The following is a 19327-nucleotide window of genomic DNA, read 5'->3' on the forward strand; positions in this document are numbered from 1 at the left end:
ATAAACTTCGAAATAGCGGAATGAAGGAGAAAAGGTTTTTAATCTTCTGTGGCTGCTAATAGTTATTGGTAAAAAGTAATACTTGTCTTCACTGGATCTATTTTAATATTCTTTTAAAAAGAAACTTGACGCAACGAATCTTGATATTTTGATAAAAAATATAAAAATAAACAAAAACATATTTATTATAGTAATGGATTTGATAACATCAAATCGACAGACTGAGAAAGCATTATCACACATAATAGTTATAAACGTAATAACGCAATCAAAGAAAGATATAACGAGCAATGATCCCATAGACCTTCTGAAATGACAACCTCATCATTGTAAATGATGTGCTCAGCCCTTGTATCCTCCAACAGGTTCAAAGGCCCATAACAGCGGTTCCGGATCGCATAAAATAGATGGGACCATAAAAGACACAGCTTAAAGTCAATTAAAACGACAGATGGTGACTAGGTGTTATGTCCTGACGTTGATTAGGATAATACCCGCGTCCTGTTTGTTAGCACGAGGAACTTCGAATTAAGAGGTTTTAGAAGCCATTAGTCATCATTAAATACTATATAGACTGCATGACTCCGTTATTTGGTAAAGATTAACGCATTTAGCGCCTGGTAATCTAATACAACGGACTTGGTAATTGTGTATCTATGTTAATGAAGTCGTAATAAAGTACATACCGAGCTCTTACTGTGGTAACGGTAACGCCAGGTGGTTGTTCCTCAGCAACTGATGCTACGTACAATGCTTGTTCAAAATATGGTGACTGGTTCCGAAGTTCCCTCTTCACTCTCCTCGCAATATCAGTATCATTAAGCTCTTGGTGATGATACACTATCTTCAGTCTATGATCCGAATCTACTATATTGATCTTGTCGCAGTTAAAAGTAAATAATATTGAGACTTTCCACATTGGTTCCTGTATACAAATATCTCCACTCGCAACCAAATCACCCTGACTTGCTTCAATCATGAATCGCGGATCACTGACATCTAAAAATTGCACTTTGCACATCTTCTGAACTGTCCGAGGCAAGAAAGCTGTGAGGGAATTCACGAATTGCGATTGCTTCAGACAAATCCCTTGCCATCGATCCGTTGTCGGGATAGCGAAACTAGCGTATGTTTCCGATATCCATTGCTTCGCTTCAGCTATTTTTACATCTATGGCCATATCGAAGGGTATTAGGTTGTGAGATCGTTTTCTTCTACTTTTATTTCTCGCTACGAAGTCCTCAAACATTAGGTTCGTCCAAGGATAGGCCGTTGAAAGGACATTATATTGACTAGAGACCTCATCGCCCTCTAACAACCTCCAGTCTATACTCTCTTGATATATAGCCTCTCTTTTGTCTCTGATAAGTTGATCTTCGTACTGTAGTGCTGCATCATTTTGGTCGTAGACCCGATCGAAATCTATATCATACAGATCGGCGTGCCTTCTACTGCAGTCCTCGCCAGTTACAAGGACTCTTATCGGTAAACTGTAGTAGTCGATATCGCGGATGCGTTCCGATGTGGAGTCTACGTAGAAAGTGAAGAGGTTTGGATAGAGGACTCCGTCGCATCTTAACCTTTTTCTTAAAGTTACGACGCCGCTGGTTCTATTGACTCTGAGAATATGATGTACGAAGTTAGCTGTTCTGTGCACATCGATGTTGTAAGTTCGTTCGGAGCCTAGTTTGTATACGGCGGCGTCGAGGACCTCGTGTCCCGGTGGGGCGGTGTCGGGGATGAGTATGAGGTAGGCGCGAGTGGTCACCAGCGTGACGGCGGCGACCACCGCGAATGCCCATGTCCCAGCCATGTTGGTCGTTATTCACCTACAGCGATGCCGCCGCGTACACCAACTGCTTCGGCTGTCCATCTAAAACAAAAGAAACATGAATTTAAAACAAGACCACACATAAACATAATTATCAAAAAACGCTAATATGGATGTAAAAAGTAACTCTTATGATTTAATAGCTGTTTTTATACCGGAGCTCGGAGGAGAAAATTACAATAGAAACTTAGAAGACAGGCAGATAATACATCTTTTATCGCCACTCGATGTAGTTTACGACGAATAAAACGATCGTCAAACGGATAGCTACAAGAATATGTTTTCACAAGAAAGGAAAATAAAGGAGCCGATTGAGCTACGTAAAAAGTTTATTATTTAGCCTTAATATACAGCCTTTTTATACAGAGACGTTTTATAAAAGGGCTAAAGTAAAAGTGTATGGAAACGTGAGGTAAATCGACTATAAACAACGCAAGTTCAACATGTTTTGTTTACTGGAAAGGAAATTGAAAGAAAATACGGACACCTGCGCATAGAAGCGATTGAGTTTGGGTCCCACTACTTATGGGAGAAATGTTTATACAATCTGATAGGTGGAACAGGTGTTACTGAGCCATGATAACTATTTAATAAGTCTTAATAAACATCCCTACATGAACGGGTAATTAAGAAAGCGCTACCTAATAATATGTTTGAAAGCGGCAATCATGCCCGTTCGAGTTCGTTCGGCCATTTCCGTGGACGGTCGCGCAGAGGTGTCGGTTACGGTCAAAAGATTAATGGCATCAATTAATGGAGCCGGTCTCGTTCCCGCCAATATCCGCGTTTTCCAATTTTCCACGAGGGGGAAGATCATTTTACACCTGGGCGTCGATGTTTCCGATAATGTTGACGCGTTTAATTAATAAATGAGGGTTGTTTCACGCAAAATGATTTGTGTTATGCGGAAAATGCAGAATATAACTTTTAGGTATATTATTATCACAGTATAAAAACTTATTTTAAACAAGAACAAGACTATGCTGCTTTTAAATGTTTTTAGCCAGCTAAGTCTTTGGTAGTCTTAAAAAAACACATGAAAATGTAGGCATCAAGTTTTATTACCTCTCCACGCATGCCAATAAAACTGTTTTTACCTGGAGCCATTTACCTAAAAGCCTGTTGTTTCAACTGCAAATGCTTTTACAAAGAGACCGCAGGACATAAAAATAAAGTGTGTTTTCTTTTGGGCTTGCGATGGGTTTGAGGCTAGAGCCATTGAGAAATAATCGTGAAGCAACTAGTCCTTTACACGAGACGGGTGAAGTTTAGTAGGGTGACATAATTATGTTTTACTACCAGCTTGCAGCGAGTTTCGCACATAGAAAACTGAAGCCCTCTACGGTAAGCGCTTTGAGTAGCGCAAGCCGTTTTAAACTCCACCCGTAGTTTTTAACGTTATGATGAATTTTTGAACGGTTATATACAGACGGAAATTATGTTTCACACACGTTTATTTACCGCTTGCGTTATTAAAGAGTTTTCTCTCTTTGTTAAAAAAACAACAGTTTAACGAGTGGTGTCGGATATATCAGAGGGAATAAATTGATACTTTCATTGCAGTTCCGAAATGCGTTGAAACTGTAGGTAACCATTTGTACACATAGTTTAATCGTTACGCGGACCACGAAACAACAACTGGAACTCGCCAAAATGATTTCTGAAACTTTGTTTAACGATATTGTTAAGCGTTGCACATTAGCAAACTAACGTGCGTACTTTGTGTTTGTTTGTTGCAGGCACGTTGTAAAATAGAAAGCTTTTGAAACAAGAAGGCTCTTCTATCTAAAATATTTCTCGCTACATTTAAGTGAGACTGATAGTATCGACTGCAACCATGTTAAAGAACCTATTAGAGCCATCGTTTGAAGTCTTATTTTCTCGTGCCACCGTGTTGAGTGCAGTTTATAAAACAGGATGCATCTACAATAATTGAGAGACGTGGCTTCCTGAGCTTCTGATGTTATTGAGGATGGTACACATTGGATACGTGTTTTAAATGTGGACTATGCGATAATTTTTTTTTTTTTTTTATATGCGATGTTATTATTATTTTTTTTTACTATAACTTTATGAGAAGAGATTTGTAAATCAGTCTAGTTTTGTGTGCGTTTAATAAATACTTGAGAAGAATTTTGCTGATAGAATGGTAACTAATTCTTGACTACAGCAACAAAAAGTCAACTCTGTTTTCATGCCGAGGACTCACGTAAGTGAGAGCCTATAAGCCACGTCCAAACTAGTCTAGTCTAGTATGTCCAAACCCTTAATCCTTTCACAACATAATTGGATATCTCAACTTCCAATACTTTAAGTGCTCCAATAAAGAGGAAACTACAAATAAGTTTTTATTAGATTCTATCCCGCGGTAACACAACGTAGAGACACTATAGTGCTAATGGTGCTATCAATTAAACGTGCCACGAATAGCCGATTCGATTCCCATTGCGTCCCTTTGGCCGGTCATTCGATTTGGCACCCTTCAGCCATGTATTATGTGTCTGTACGAGAAAAGGATTATGTTGTTCCGACGTATATCCCTTCATTGTTTCTGGTTTTGTATGAGCTCGTTCTATTGTACGTATTTGTGAATTCCGAGTAGATACGCATAATACCTCTACAATATACAGGTATGTATTTACAATGTAAACTTATGAATATTTTTTTCGTTAAAATTCATTTTAGTTAAATGGTTTATAAAAATTGAGTAACCTAAGAATGGGCGTTCATAAAACTAAATTGAAAGTTTCCTAAATCCATTTAATTACTAATAAAAATTAATTCGTTATTTCACTTTAAAACTACCCAATAGATGTTCAATTCAATGGGTGCTGTAAAACTTTTTACTCAATAATCTCACGAGGCAATAAATGATTATGCTCCCTTTGAAAGCAAGGCGCGGCACGATTTCAAACTATACTATTTCATCTGGCGTTATAACATTAAATTGGTACAATAAACAGTGTGACCAACTCACATAGAAGGTATTTTATTCGGCTTTAATTGTCGGCTACTGGTTTTATTTCGATATTCCCGATATAAATGTGCCGTTTCAATGGTAATGGATAACATATAAGTGAGGAAAAAACACGTGATACTTAAACTTTATGACCGTGTTATCGGTCATAGAGAACGATATAGAAAATATTGGAACTTATTGGTTCTTTTCTGAAGATATATTCTATCTAATACGTCCTAGTTAGACTACATTTTTTAAATTAAATTATATACAGGGCTACTGGACTTTGAGCTCGTAATGCGATAGTTTTTCATGCTTGAGAAAAACATAATTACCTAATTAGATAACAGTGTTCACTCTAGAAGATTCAAATAATGCCAAGTACCATAATTGTAAACGTGAATACTGGCAGTGTAGGCGGAACCAAAAGTTAAAAGCGCGGTAAAAAGAAAATTGGACGGCAACCGGCATTCTTTTAAAATCTTTATGCAAGATGAGGCTTTCTTAATTTACTTTTCCATTAATTGGTGGTCATGAAAATAATTGGTCGACGCACAAAAGCTAGTAATTTTGATCAATGAAGGAAGGAACGAAAGAATGAATGGTTCCTTCACGGAGAGAGCGTTGTTTTTTTTTTGCCCTGGAATGACTTATTTTGTTTGAGGAAACAACAGGAACAAACTCTCTATCATCAGATAATTAATTTAATTATTCATGGAATACGAGATGTATGTTAAAAATATGAAACCGGCCCATATTATAACCGACGTATACCTTAAATCTTCTCCTAAATCTGACAAATACTATACTCGTATGAAAACCTCAATAAAATCGGTTCTGCGAAACGAGAGATAAACTTAGAAACTCTTTTTTTGAAGTCGGTTCAAAACCCTAACTTTTTTAAATTCTATGTGTGTAACACGTTTCACTGCACGTACATATAAATAGGTACACATAATAGGTATGAATTGGCTTCCTACTTGCACTAACAGTTTTTGTTATAATGTCCTTTGTTTACCAACTTAGTGGGGTTCAAATTGTTGGAAATTCCCAATAAACCCACACTAGCATAGTAATTGAACCTTAACTACAGTTAATAGTTAACTGGTACCAAAATCGATATCATAGTGAGTTGCTTCGTCATGTTTGTTTTGAAACTGGGATATTAGAACTAGTTTTAGAAATAAGGGACAGCAAAATGTAAAATCAAAAAGTTTTACGTATTTATGTGACATTTTATGGATAGAGGAATTTAAGTTCTGATATGTTTATGACAATATTGGTACTGAAAAAGTATGCTGCTGTGTTTATTTATTTTTCCAAGAAGTTTATTTGGTTTATCATTTTTTCATTGTAAACAAGGCAAGTAAGTCCTGAAATTAAATACCTAACTTATACAAATCATGGAATATCTTGGAATGAAATCTCATTCGCTGAAATAATGTCCATAAGTACCTAGATCATGGTCCTATTGTTATAATATAACTGAGTAAAGTAATATAATGTAGAATATATTACACCTTCGCTCGATAGCAAGAGAAATGAGTATTTAGTTAGGTGAATACGAAATTGCCTAGGTGTAATAGATTGTATTACGGTACATAATTCATTAGTTACTGCCAGATTATATTATAAGGTAGACTATAGTGTATCGGGTTATCAAGAACAATAGAGTTCCAGTGAATGATCTGTCTATTTTCATCGTAATGCTAGAAACAATAATTACAAGTTATATATACAAGTTATATTGTTGCCTGATTGTAAAAAAATAAATAAATAAAAATAAATAAATATTGTTTGACCACGCATCTTTTACCTGGTGATATGGTTGAAAAGTATCTAAAGCTCATACGCTGTAGTGACCATTCGTAGTCAGAAAATAGAGGTTTTCCTCGAAGCGCCACCGTTTTGAGGTGCACCTGATGAGCTCACCATTTAGTAGTTAATTGTTATCACGAGCTTAGCCTTTTCCCAACAATGTTATTGGTTTCCTGTCTAACCAGAGCTGAGTAACTGAGTTGTACATGGGGCGACTTCCTATCTGACCTCCTCAAACCAGCCACTAGTGCAACCTTTTAACCCCTGGAAAGACTTGTTTCCACTACCCGTAGCGACTGCCAAAAAAATTTTGAATGACAGGTAAAAATACCTTATTTAATTATATCCAAAGAATATCTTGTGCCCTTCTCAGTTACAATACTAAGAAAAATTTAATATCGTTATACAACTTTCACACGTGTTTGAGAGACAGTACTGGGAACGTAGGCGAATAAAAAAGGGGAGTCAACCTAATCTGCATGCAACGTACATCGGAGCGTATTCTGACTCAGGATAAACGGTTTCATTTCTATATTAAACTTTTATTGGCGCGTTTTATTATTTTTATTTAGGATTTTTTTTTCATGTTGATAACATTTTTACGGAATATGTTTACCTATACTTTAGGAGTGTTTAATATATTGTTTTGCTGTGGAACGGAAAGGAGTGTGAACATTATATTCGGCTTGCTAAATATTAGGAATAATCATTATGTCAATGTCGGAGTTTTAAATATTTACCATCAAATACGAAGGATCTTTGTTGACATGAAAATCGCCGATGCTAGTTTATAATTATACTGAAAGTAACTAATGCAACTAATATTAGCTATAAATTGTGGGAAAATAACCATTTGGTCTAACCCTATTCCTTAGAACTGTAACAAAAGTTATTAAGTGGATTTCCTTGAATACATATAACTATTATAAAAAGTCGTTTAATAGTAAAAAGTTAAATAAATCATCGTTAAATTTATTAATACAATAAACCACAAATCGTTATTTGTTTAAAATAAATTTTCTTGTTTGTTATAGTGAAGACAGAAGTTTAATTAAAGATTTTTATAGCCGGCATCATGGATTCCAAATAGGGGCTTTCTTGTAATTAATGATTATTGTTATTTTATAGGCCGTTTACAACGCAGTTCTCTGTTTTCAATCGTTATGGTTCAGCAGTGGCGGATTTACCAATAGGCCAAGTAGGCCAGTGCCTAGAGCGGCAGATTTAGAGGGGCGGCAAATTTTGCGAATTTTTTTACAGTTTTTTTTTTTTTTTTATAATTATACGAGTACACAATCCATATATAAATAAACGATTAATAAACTCACTGTAATATATGCTTAGGTTTATGTGATCATGAATTTTAAAATACTCCAATAGCGTTTCAATAAAAATAAATTGAAAAATCCGCTCGCTTCGCTCGCGGTTTCTTCATCTTTTCTGGTTTATTCTGCGCTCTTTGAGTCCAATCTAACAAAAAGTTAAAGCACCGAAGTAGCAAAAACAACTGACGCTCTACGCTGACGATTTCTAAGCTGTTCAGGAGGTGGAGGACTTTTGTGTCCCAAATAATTTCGCTTTTGTGTCCTCAAAACTCAACAAATTAAATATTAAAATTCCTCCAAAACAGGAAATATGGTCTATAGTGCAAGCTTACTCACCAACAGAGCAGTCATCTACTTTAGAAATCGATGCATTTTACTCAACTCTCAACATCGCCCTAAAAAAGTACACATACAAACACTGCATAGTAATGGGAGATTTCAATGCTCAGATTGGAAGTCCACGAAATGGAGAAGATATTGTACTTGGCCCTTACATCAGAGGGAAAAGAACAAGGAACGGACAAAAACTAATAGAAATGGCGATGGAAAATAACATGAGGATAATGAACAGCCTATTCAAGAAAAGAACTTCAAAAAGATGGACTTGGGAATCGCCAGGCGGCAGTTTCAAAAACGAAATTGATTACATCTTAACAAATAGACCAAAATTAATTGACGACTGCGGCACCATTTATCTAAATTTTAATAGCGACCACCGAGTCCTCAGAGCACGTCTGAGCAGGTCAATGGGCACTATTAAAAGTCGACCCTTCAAAGTCAGAAGACCAACACCAAATAACAAACAAATGTTAAACACCATCAAAGACAAACTGAAATTAGTGACAGAATCATCCTTTGAGGGTATAAATACTCAGCAGAAGTACAACAAACTACATGAAATATTGACATTGAGACCAGAACCTGGTACTAAATATAATACGAAGGATAAGAAAAACTTGTCAGAGAAAGTAATTACACTCCTAGAAGCAAGATCAAAACTGTTAAATACTACAAAGAAACAAAATAAGCGAAATAAGTAAAGAAATCAAAAACCAAATAAGAAAAGACAGAGAACGCACTAGGCGTGAAACTTTTGAAAAATACATAAGCAAAACCGGAGGTATTAAAAAGCTCTAAAAACTTTAAAAGAAAAGAAAAACTGGATACCCAATATGAAAGACCAACTTTCGAAAACGAAAACAAAAAGATATGATATACTGTCAATAGCAACTACATTCTACGAAAACCTTTACTCCAGCAAGAACCAAATAGTAAACACCGACTTAAATAACACCGACGCGGTTCCACCTATACTAATAGAAGAAATATACAAGGCAATAGAAACACAGAAGAAGGATAAAGCTCCCGGCCCTGATAATATCAGCAACGAATTACTTACAAATTGTAAAAACGAGCTAGTACCACTACTTAAACACATTTTCAACGACATATTGCACACCGAAGAAATTCCTGCACAGTGGACTACATCAACAATAATCCTACTCCATAAAAAGGGGGACAAAGGAGAAATTAACAACTACAGACCAATAAGCCTAATGTCGAACATTACAATTTTTTTGCAAAAATTGTCCTAAGGCGAATAACCAAAACTCTTGATGAAAACCAGCCCAAGGAACAGGCTGGCTTCCGGTCAGGCTATTCAACATTGGACCATATACTAACGGTAAGACAACTTTTTGAAAAAGCCAAAGAGTTTAAAGTGCCCTTCTACTGTTGCTTCATCGATTTCAACAAGGCATTTGACTCAATAGAACACAACAGTATCTGGCAATGTCTGAAGAAACAAGGAGTCGACCAGAAATACATTAGGATTTTAAAAAAAGCATATACACTAACAGTACAGCAAGAATAAAACTAGAGAAACAAGGGAAACAAATAAACATAAACAGAGGCGTACGCCAGGGAGATCCACTGTCACCTAAATTATTCACAGCTGTACTGGAAGATATCTTTCGGAGACTGGAATGGGACCACTACGGACTTAACATAAATGGCGAAAATCTTACACACTTGAGGTTCGCTGATGACATAATAATACTACTGGCAAGGAGCAAAGACCAACTACAATACATGATCACTGATCTGGATAGAGAAAGCCGCAAGGTAGGTCTGACGATGAACACCTCAAAAACCAAAGCTATGACAAACGCATTGGAAGACAATATTCTTTTAAACGGCGAACCAGTAGAGTTTGTAAAAGAATACACTTACTTGGGCCAACAAATCTCGGTCACTGATATAATGACAAAAGAAATCGACACAAGGATTGGAAATGCATGGAAACGCTACTGGGGGTTTAAGGAAATAATGAAGAATACAGAAATCAAAACGTACGTGAAAACAAAACTGTATAACACTTGTATACTCCCAGTCTTGACATATGGCTGCGAGACATGGGCTCTCACCAAAGCGCAATATAAGAAACTTGAAACGTGTCAGACGGCAATGCAAAGAAGCATGCTAAATATAAGAAAATCTGATAGAATAAGAAACACCACTATCCGAAGGCGCATGAAAATTGAGAATGTCACAACTAGAATAAGGAAACTAAAGTGGAAATGGTCCGGCCACATAGTCAGAGGCAATGACAAGTGGAACAAAAACATAATATCTTGGTACCCTAGGGACAAGAAAAGAAATCGAGGAAGACAGTACCGAAAATGGGATGACGAAATTAAAAGCATAGCAGGGAATATATGTACTAGAAGAGCCCAATACAGAGCAGAGTGGAAGGAAATGGAGGAGGCCTTTGCCAAAGTTGGGCAAACAGACCAGGTCGTTGGTGTCATCAACTCGTCAGAGTTGTTAGATTAAGATTGTATACTGTAAACAAGGTCTGAATAAAGGCTATTTTTATTTTTATTTTATTTTTTATTTTATTTAATATATGCTTAGGTTTATGTGATCATGAATTTTAAAATATTCCAATAGCGTTTCAATAAAAATAAATTGAAAAATCCGCTCGCTTCGCTCGCGGTTTCTTCATCTTTTCTGGTTTATTCTGCGCTCTTTGAGTCCAATCTAACAAAAAGTTAAAGCACCGAAGTAGCAAAAACAACTGACGCTCTACGCTGACGATTTCTAAGCTGTTCAGGAGGTGGAGGACTTTTGTGTCCCAAATAATTTCGCTTTTGTGTCCTCAAAACTCAAAAAATTTGGCGCTCGCTACGCTCGCGACTTTTTCACTTTAGGCCGGTTTTATAAACTCGTTTTGGTACTTTACTGTTCTATATCTTAAAAATTTTGCGCTCGCTACGCTCGCGACTTTTTTACTTGACACTAGTTTCTATAAAACTAGTTAGCGCTTTATAACTTTGCAGTGGTATGACTCCGGTTTCTTTATGTTAAACCTAGCAAAAAGCAACATGAATGATTTCTACACAATTTTTAAGTACTTCAATTACAATTTTAGTCCGTGATTATATTGTGTCGTTTTTTTGGGGGGGTGCCACCCGATGGGTGCGCCTCTGATATAGTACCCACCCGAACGAATGAACCGATTTTAATTTAGTATTTTTTTTGTATTACAGGTGTTTTACGGGCGAGTTTCATGAAAATCAATTGAGCCGTTTAAAAGTTACAGAGGTTTTACGCTTTAAAGTCGCTGTCAGATAAACTTGTTAGGTCAACATTAAACTCTTCGGTACATAGCGGGTTGCAAAAATAATCTAGTAACTGACAGAAATATCATTAAGTTCACAATCATTAGGGGCGGCAAAAATTGAATGGCCTACTAGCGGCAAATTTGTAAATCCGCCACTGTGGTTCAGCTTGTAATAGAAACACGACTGTTGGATTACCGAATGCAAAGTTTCAAATAGGTTTTAAATCACTACATAGTCCATTAAATATAGATAGAAAGGGCTTTTACTTTTTTTTCGCTAACGGCCGTACCGACCACAAATTCCTTAACAAGTTTTCGAACAAAACTAAAATGCGTATTTGGCACGCTTACATTTCGGACGCACACGCTGAAAATGTATTCCCGGCGCTGACTTTTTTCACTTAAAAAAATGCAACGTGATTCGCTTTCGGCGTAACGCCCAAGTTCACCAACAAGGTAAACTTCAGTCTTGTTAAAACTACTGTTTACTATGAATTATCACGTAAAGTCAAAAATCATTTTATTCATTCATTCATTAAAAGGCCTTAACGAGCACTTATTAATGTTAAAAATATAAACGAGTTCCATTCAGTTAATAATAAGTTCTTTTAAGAAAAAAACGGGCGTTTATGCTGTCAGTGAAGCTGGGCCTAAGTTCGCTAGTACGCAGTGAATCGTGCGATTACGTACGGAAACACGATTCGAGAGATTTATCCCTCACGTACACATTTGATGAATAGGGACGTTTTTGCGGCGAACTCTTACGATCTTGGAGACAAAGTTTGGAGATCTCGAGTTGATTTACTTTCTCATTTCCTTACTATTATACGCGAGGGAATTGGATAATAGAATTATGAGATTTAGGGGTGAAAATTTAGTTTTTGTGAGCCAGGTACTTTCTGATTGTGCATATTTTTTTGTTTCAAATTATAATGAACCTTTACAATTATTTAGAACTGTTACGCCAGGTTTTATTGACTTCTCAGAAAGGAAGTTTCCCAATTCGGATGTTTGTTCTTATATTGAATGTGGCTCATAATTTAAGAGTACTAATTCTTTCCCAAAGAAAGTACCAAGAGGCAAGAAGTACCTTAGAGTAAGGTATTGACCGGGGTATGAAAGCAGTTTATTCCTCTTTAGAACGTTATTGCTCCATTTTCCGCTGAAAAGGCTTGAAGTTCAAAATGCTTTATTTTCTTAAAGTGGAGAAATATCAGAAAACGTTTATCCAGGTATAACTAAAATAAATGACTTCAAAGACTTTCAAAACGATGCAAAGGAGTTTCGACAAAGAATTCACATTTCACATAACATCATAATTATGGTACGGATTTTAATTGGAAACCAAGACTGGTTTGTATAAAGTACCTAACAGTAAAAAAATACGATATTTTGATGGCTTCATATAAGTCTTGCACCGTTTTTATTGCGCTCTGAAATCTTTATATCTTTATGTACTTGTTCCGATTTTAATAACAACTTAAGCTTATGAGAGCACTTCCCGAGACTGAGTATTAAAATCAAGTATTAAACGAAAGCTATTGCAGTATCGTTGTAATAATATAATTAGTGTCTAGTGCTAAGGCTTAATTATAACGTTCAGCGCTTCATTGGATATCTTAATCCGCCATAAGATTAAAACTTGTCTAGTCATTTAACGTTCCTACTTTGTCTTTTTTATCGAGCCCAGGTGATCAAGTTAAAAACTCGTGAAGAAAAAAAAATAAACGTTATTTCCAAATTTTAGCAGCTGTGTGATATACTTTATATGTGCATTTTTCAACAAAATACATCTTCCAAATTTGTAATTTCAGGTAGAAGTGCAACATCTATATTTACGTTGGTAACTCTATACCTACCTAAAAATCTAGCAATATGTGCTTCGATACAATGTTTGCACTTTCTACATATCACAGCTGTATTCCAGTTATTTACTTATGTAGATCAAATAGAAGACCCGTTCGGCTCGTTCGTCGGATCATCGGCTTTCTGTGCAAGATTCTAGCCTCGGGTAACTGTCTATACATAGGCTGCGAACGTTTCTTATTGCGATTATATTAATCGAGATTATGAGGATTTACTTCTATTTCTACTTAGCTCTAAGGGTAATGTTTAATATCCTTTCTTCGCTGAAATTTAATTCACTGATGGGCGTTATTGTGTCCTTGTTCTATCTGAAGACTAATGTAATATCAGTAAGGTATGGTTCAAAATCGAATTTTCCACACTAAGAGTCTACAAAATTGCTAGTTTAAACAGACGACATAAAAACTAAGCAGAACATCAAATGGTTGAACCAGCCGAGTCAGATCATTAAATATAGAAAATGTCTCATTATTATAAAAACGATAGCTATTTTCTCAGCCTTTTCTCCAGCATAAAGATCGTTTATTTGACGCGTAATCACCCATTTAAAACTATTACACTCTACTCAGCATAATCTTTGTTTACTGCAAAGCAGAATAAATGGTAGTCATCACATAGCATTTATCTTGAAAATGCGTAAGAAATATATTACAAATTACCTCCGTGGAGGGGCCTTGTCAATTTATACTCGACGATATCTTTTATGTAATCTCTTCAACGAGTCTTCAGTAGATAGTAGATATCCTATACTTTATACACTACACCGGCGAGCATGATCGCTTTATAGACAACAGATAAGAAACCTAAAATGAAACTAAATCTCTATGATAAAGAATGCGGGTTTTCCTCGCCATCGCTGAAAAGGGTGACGAAACAAAATCAACAATCGATTTGATCCGTTCGTCTAATAATCGATAGTAATCGGTTATCCGTTACTCGATCATAGTTTCATAGACAATGATGCGTAGTGTTGTAAAAAAGAAATAAAACTCTTTGATACAAAGCACTATCGACCGCAAGGGGTCGCCGGCCTATGATTGCTGGCTTCAGTGACGCAGTGGCACTTAACGAGAATTTTAAATTCAAACCAAGAATTTATTCGAGTCGAATGCGGCTTCCATTGCATAAACATTACTTTCCGTATAATAATAGACTTTAAAAATATAAATGTGCAAGCATTAGGTACTCGCTAACTCGGCCGATAGCTACTAAAGTTTGATTGGATTTTACTTTTAGAAAATTCGATTTTAAACTTTTAGATTCGATATATTATGGTCAGTAACTGAGGCTTGCTTTTCGATGTTCTACTGTGATTATTACGTATCTGATATGTTAAATTAGTAAACTGAAAAGTTTTTCTATTAAAGTTTTGTTAAAGTTTTTGATGCGTGAGCAAATACCTGCAGACGTGGAAAAACAGCTAGGTAACTACATAAGTAGGTATTAATAAATCAAAACAATTATTATCTTCACTACGTAATATCTAATGTATACCTAACACTAAGCAGTTTTACTATAAATACATTACATTAAGGTTTACTCACATAAATTCTTCATAAACAGGTAATGAAAAGCGTATTTTCTTAACAAACTTCTTGTTTGGGGAGCGCCTTCTTAAATTATTGTCTGAACATTGAATGCAATTCTGTATTACCCAACACATTGTTTTGTTATCATAAAAATATATTAGAAAATATTCTTAGATATAAATAATGAAAATAAAATTGCTTAAATCCATCATTTGGAAATCTTATAAGTTCGGCCATTCAGAGAATGCGTTCCTGACACGTCGCGATTGAACTGACGACGTAACTACATTCATTGATTATTGATATAATAATGTTGTTTTAATGCTCCTCAATTGTTAAAACGGTAAACAACCAGCAAAAATATTTTTATCGTAACTGCAACGCCATTGCAAAGTTACGTCGTCAGTTCAATCGCGACGTGTCAGGAACGCATTCTCTGAATGGCCGAACTTATAATACTAACTTTTTTTCACAGACAATTGTGGAAAAACCATAGTAAAGGTAAAGTTTTTGGCGGACAATGAAAAACATTATGAAGTCTTTATTCAAAATGAGTATATGTATTATGCAGTTGTTATTTTAAGGAAAACTAAAATTATATGAAGGTAAGTAAGTAATATCTGTTACGTAATTAAAATCCCGCAAATCTGTTTACCTTGATTTTTTTACATAATCTAAACGGGGTCAATGACCGTTTGACTTTTTATGCAGCGAGTGTTCTTTATTATCTGTGGCCGTTAATGGTTGAGGTGCTAAACAGAAGAACAACTGTTCGAAAGAGGTTTTAACGCTAATCCGAAGGTTTCTTCGTTACCGTATCTATTCTCTATTGATTCAAGTTATGTGGCCGACAAGGAATCCTTTAACGTTTATGGCTATTGATTGCTTCGATAAATTACTGTACTAACTTGTACCACCCGGTATTCCAATTCAGTAAATGATTGTAAATTACTTATTGTTTAATGAAATGCTTTCAGAATGGATTCATGACGTTTCATCGCATATAGTTTGGGGTAACTGTAGTTGGTATACATTAGTGCGATTAAGCTTTTTTTGGATACTCTTAAAATATTATAAAACAGATTAAGTATTGACAGTTTTTATTAGGAATGCTTTCTCCGTATACGTATTTAATATTTTTTCCGACTTCTCAAAAAGAGGATGGTTCTCAATTCAACAGGGAATATTAATAATGAAATGAATTCTTTTTTATCTGAATTGGATTCGTCGCAACTCACAGGGGTATTTAATTGTTAACAAAAATCGTTCTGTGTGCATAGTTATTAAAGTTCTATCGAATAACAGAATATGGGTTAAAACCGACTTGCGAAATTGTATTACGAGCAAAATGGCAAACTTTAATAAAAGCTTTTAAGAAAATCATGCTCTATTGAAATTAACAAAGCAATGTCAGTTGTTCTTTTTCATTTATAAGTTCAGAGAAAAATGCAAGAAGTCGATGAAGCCGCATTAATTAATAAATTGATTCTTTGTATTGAGTTTTAAGCCAGTTTTGATTATGTTAACGATTCGCAATAATGAAATAACTGTTATTGGTGAATTGAGTTGTCTTTTGGTTATCAGTTTTTTTTTAATGTATAGCGAAAGTTTGTGAGAATTGTATGGGTTGTAAGGAACTTTGTTCCACCACTTCTTTCTAACAAATACATATAGAAAGTGGTAAAAGGTGGGCATTTTGGGGGCTGTTTTCTGTTAAAGTTACCTCCAAAAAGATTGTGATTTTCCGCCTACTCGAAAAAAATGACTTTTATCTTAGTCATTACTGAAGCAAGATACTTACTAACATATACTGTATTTATTATGTTTGTTCGTTGAAGACTCGACAAGAGAGCATCGTTGTTCAGAATATTTCATGAAGGATAAGGAATAGGTACTTGAGGAGTGTTGTTAGCTATTCCATTGAGCTGTACAAAAGGGGATATAAAATATTTGATGGATTTGAACCGTATTCCTTATTTACTTTCCCTTACTTTGACGCACCAATATTGTTGACTGGATAATATTTTGTCGAATATGAACCTTTTAGGACGCCGCAGACAACGTGAGCTTCGGAAGAGATGGTGTGACGATTTGGATTTCCACCAGTCTCAATGGATCCCGAAATATCGGGAACTAAGAAGTGAAATAGGGAGGTCTCTGCCCCAAAAATATATCGAGTTATTAATTAGGGAAAAACATTCTATATTATACCGAATAAATCCTCGAAAAGAAGAAACCAATTACAAGGTTTGATAACAAAAAATGTTTGCACAGTGCAATGCTATTATAAAATACCAAGTTCAAGTTTTATATCCTTTTCGTATAACCAGATAGGTACTTAGTAAATGATGATGTTTGCCGTCTCCCGCTATTTTAATAACTAGCTTTGCAGTCCGAAGCAGTGCATATTTTACAGTCTTAGGAAAGTTGCAATTATCATAAGCTTTAACAACCTAATACCCACTGTATGAGGCTGTTACGAGAACTGCAGTGTAAATCCCCATCAAATAATTTTTAATAGTCCACTAGCCACAAGAGATCAGTGCATATATTTCTTAAAATTATAGTTGTCAAAGGCCCAAATCCGATTTCTAGGAATTGCAAATAAATATTTTAAGTAGAATTTTAATATATTTCTATTGCATGATATTTGCGTCGACTGAATAAAATATATGCAGAGCCGCATATTTTGTGTGCTCATGAAATATCAAAAACCGACTTCCCAAAACACTAAAAAGCAAAAAAAAAAAACTATTTTTAGGTGCATCGGCCTAGAAGTCGGTGTCTAATGGATGTTACTAAGTTAATTTTGCCACCGACTTCTAGGCCGATGCACCTAAAAATAGTTTTTTTTTTTTGCTTTTTAGTGTTTTGGGAAGTCGGTTTAATTTTTTTGTAAAAAAGTTTTTTATTTAAAGCTTTTCAGTGATACGAATAGTTGTCACTATCCATACAAGTGAGAAGTTCTCATCAATACAAAGAATATAAGTCCAAATACGAGGTATTTTACATATTCAGTTGTCGAGTTCCCTCGACTTACTTTCTCTGGTCTCCATCATCAGGTCAGCTCCAAACCTTCACTGTTGCAAAGGTCTTGTCAATACAAATAATTTAAGCCCAAACACGAGGTAGTTTACATATTCAGTTGTCGAGTTCCCTCGACCCTCTCTGGTTTCCATCATCAGATCAGCTCCAAATCTTCACAGTTGAATAGTGCTTTTAGGCGTACACCTGAGTGTCAAGTTTTTACCCTATGTATGCCTACAACTTTCGAAGGTTGCCCTCGATTTCTCAGGGTTTCCATCATCAGATCCTGACCTGATTACTATGGGACCAACTGGCAGCTATTCCGAGTCGAACAAAAAAAGAATCACGTAAATCGGTCTATAAACCTCGGAGTAATCGATGTACATACATAGAAAAAAAAAAAAAAAAAAAAAACATACCGGCCGAATTGATAACCTCCTCCTTTTTGGGAAGTCGGTTAAAAATGTGACCGGTTGACCACACAGGATCCCGATGCCATAAATTTAAAGCATGCTAGTAATACTCTCATGTCATAGGCACAACAACTGGTGGCAATCCCGTTTCCCAAGGCTAGTCATAACGGTATCGCAACCAGTATTCCCATACTGGGTTTGGAATCCTGTGCCATAAACCCTGCTAATGATTCCAAGTAATTTAAACCTAATTGAGACGTAATACGTTCTATAAGAAGTGCATTGGATAAAGTAGTCTCGTTTCGCAGGACGGATGGGGTTACAATTAGAATGACAAAGATCATGTAAGTTTTCAAGCTTTATGGTTTTTACTTATGAATGTCAAAAGTAGGTAAGTTAAGATGAACATAATGTCTAAAGTTCCTAGAAAAATGTTGCCCTCATTCTTTTTCCGTCACATTAAACTAAAATATTGTATTCTTTTCGGGACTTCCATTCAAGTCTCACCTTAGTAATAAGTTAAATTATGAGCACTTACGTGAAAAGGTTGTGAATAAAGCTTTTGCTTTCTTTACTTGTTATTAAATGAGAGAAACACATTTAATCTTACAGAGAGGCCGCCATGCAGAAAGATAAATGGCGGGAACGGCGTTATCTTTTTACAATAATCTTTTTCATACCAATTTCATGAAGACAACGAATATTCAGTCTGTTTTAATATTTAATCAGGTGAATTCTTGTGCACCAACACTCGTTTACGGCTGTATTTTAAAAGCATTTTTGTTACTTTTCTAAGTTGACAGAAACTTTGAGCAAACTTACACTGTGTTGCTATAAATAAAATGTAAGTTGAAGTAAGTTGTCACTTTAAAGTTTTCTCCCTTTTAGTTTTCAAAGCGAAAAAGTGACTTTAATAAAATACATTTTATACTGC

The 19327-nt window shown here is 35.5% G+C and overlaps 1 protein-coding gene across 1 annotated transcript in view; it reads right to left on the reverse strand.

Moving 5' to 3' along the window:
- LOC124630761 (protocadherin-like wing polarity protein stan) overlaps positions 1 to 19327 on the reverse strand; it is a 171146-nt gene that overhangs the window by 31881 nt on the left and 119938 nt on the right. The window contains exon 4 of the mRNA XM_047164745.1: positions 687 to 1873. Within this exon, the coding sequence (XP_047020701.1) occupies positions 687 to 1813 (1127 nt within the window). The 5' untranslated portion in view covers positions 1814 to 1873. The remainder of the gene's footprint in view (positions 1 to 686; positions 1874 to 19327) is intronic.

The sequence above is a fragment of the Helicoverpa zea genome, chromosome 5, assembly GCF_022581195.2.
Source record: "Helicoverpa zea isolate HzStark_Cry1AcR chromosome 5, ilHelZeax1.1, whole genome shotgun sequence".
In the NCBI taxonomy this organism is placed as follows: Eukaryota; Metazoa; Arthropoda; class Insecta; order Lepidoptera; family Noctuidae; genus Helicoverpa; species Helicoverpa zea.